Source organism: Monosiga brevicollis, genomic scaffold (genome assembly GCF_000002865.3).
Source record: "Monosiga brevicollis MX1 MONBRscaffold_20 genomic scaffold, whole genome shotgun sequence".
Classification (NCBI taxonomy): Eukaryota; class Choanoflagellata; order Craspedida; family Salpingoecidae; genus Monosiga; species Monosiga brevicollis.
The window spans coordinates 296,578-298,662 of NW_001865057.1; the positions used below are offsets into that span (position 1 = coordinate 296,578).

Below are 2,085 nucleotides of genomic sequence, written 5' to 3' on the forward strand. Positions count from 1 at the left end.
TTCTACATGCCTCGCCACCATTCGGCTTCCATCACTGCTATCAAGTCTGTATTGCCAGATGCCGTGCGCGAGACGGCCAACACGGGCATGACGGTCTTGGGAACGCCGATTGGCCGTCGCGAGTGGATGAAGAAGCAGCTGAACGACAAGGCAAAGCACATCTCTGGCAAGCTCAATGACATGCTGACGACCGGTGTCTCGCTTCAGGCCCTCCTCACGGCCATGCAGTACGTGCCTAGCCTCATCAACCACCTCTACACGCTGCCCCCAAGTCTCACGTCGGGCTTGTCCGAGCTCTTGAACCGTGCTTGCAAGGACACCTTTGTCAAAGCCTTTTTTGCCAAGGTAAACCTGTCTGCACCGGCTGGAGCTGAAGGTCATGACGTTACGCTGGAACAGCTCCTTGAGGCTCGCCTCTTCACGCGGGCCAACACCGGGGGCTTTGGCCTGCACGACTTGGTTGAGCGCGGTCCGGTGGCTTATGTCTGCAACATGGCCAAGCTGGCCACTCGCTACCCTCGGGTCTACGATCGACTTTTGGAGGATGCATCGAGGGCTGCCGACTTTGAGGCCCACGTGCAGCGAGCTGGCTTCCAGATGGCCACGGTCAAGGACGCGGCGACCCAGCGACCAGCGGAGATCATTGCCCTCCGCTCCAAGGCCGCACTGGACGACCTGATGGCCAAGTGCGCGCTGGACCTGCAGCAGGCATATCTGGCCTCCCGCGAGTGGGGCGTCAGCACTGTCTTGACCATGCGGGGTCGAGACAAGTTGCGTCGCTTGAGCGACACGACCTTTGCCATTGCGGTCGTGTCCATGATGGGTTTTGGCCTCCATGAACTCATCAACGTCAAGCCGACGGACAAGTGCCCGCTCTGCAGCAGCAAGACACCTCAGCCGCGACTGACCCGCGAGCACCTGTTGACCTGCCGTCCCATCAAGCGTCACAACGCCCTTCGCGACGAGATGGGCCGCCTGCTCAGGTACGCCACCCTCTCCCATGTCTGGGTGGAAAAGTCTGGCTACAACGCCAACGGTCAGAGCTGCCGCATCGACCTGCACTGCCGCAACCCCTTTCCCGGCGGTGCCTTGGGCCCAGCTCTGCCCGACCTGGCATTGACGTGACTGTGCGCACAGCCCAACCCCTGACCACCTCGCAAGCCTGCATCAAGGTGGGCGCTGCCCTTCGCCGAGCCGAAAAGGAGAAGCGCGACTACTACACCGGTTTCAACCATGGAAAAACTCTGATCGTCCCTGCGGCGATGACGACAACCGGTGGGTTCGCCTCCTCCTTTGTGGATCTGCTTGGTCAGCTTGCCCGCTGCGCCGAGGCCCGTGGTGTGTACCAGCCGGGGCTGGATGAGGCCTTTGTTCCCCGGTGGAAGGGTCGCTTTGCGGCGCTGGTCCATCAGATGAACGCTGACCACATCCAGCGCCACTTTGGCGGTGTCTGCCTGCGCTCGTCGTAGGTAGGCACCGCCTCGGGGGTCCCTCTGTGGGGATCCCTGTGTGCACCTGTCGCTCCCTAGGTGTTTCTCGTTGTTGTTATGTCTTTTTATGGCTTGACTTGTATTTTTTTTAATTTTGCTTTGATTTTGACTGTATTTGTGTGGTATTTTTGCTGAAATTTTTGTGTAAAGTCCTTTGTATGATGTCTTTTTCTTCTGTGGTCGGTTGTCTTTTCGACCCGACGCTGTCTCTTGTTGTATGTGAGCGTGCCGTGGTGTTCTTTGTGTTGTGCTGTGATGGCTTGTACTTGTGATGTGTGACTGCCTTTTTTTTGGTGTCTTGTGTTTAAAATGGCCGTATCTTTGGTTATACTTGGTCGTTTTGAACGATTATTGTTTCTATGTATGTGCGTGATTCTTCGTGCTTGTACTTCTCGGCATGATAGAATAAAAACACCTAATTTATTATTATAGAAGCCGATGAAAGTGTATTGTTCTCTTGTGTTGTTTTGCGTGACGTTGTGATTTTGATGTCGGGGTTGCACAGCTTGGCTTTCAGCTCTGAGGTTCAAACACCTAATTTATTATTATATGCTCGACCACCAGCTGTGCACGGAGATGAAGTTACTCGCTGCCT

The 2,085-nt window shown here is 55.6% G+C and overlaps 1 protein-coding gene across 1 annotated transcript in view; it reads left to right on the forward strand.

Moving 5' to 3' along the window:
* MONBRDRAFT_10281 (uncharacterized protein) overlaps nucleotides 1-1,469 on the forward strand; it is a gene marked incomplete at both ends in the record, with an annotated part of 6,151 nt that extends 4,682 nt beyond the window's left edge. Inside the window, 2 exons of the mRNA XM_001747980.1 lie at nucleotides 59-983; nucleotides 1,100-1,469. Of these exons, the coding sequence (XP_001748032.1) occupies nucleotides 59-983; nucleotides 1,100-1,469 (1,295 nt within the window). The remainder of the gene's footprint in view (nucleotides 1-58; nucleotides 984-1,099) is intronic.
* Between the last annotated feature and the right edge of the window lie 616 nt (nucleotides 1,470-2,085).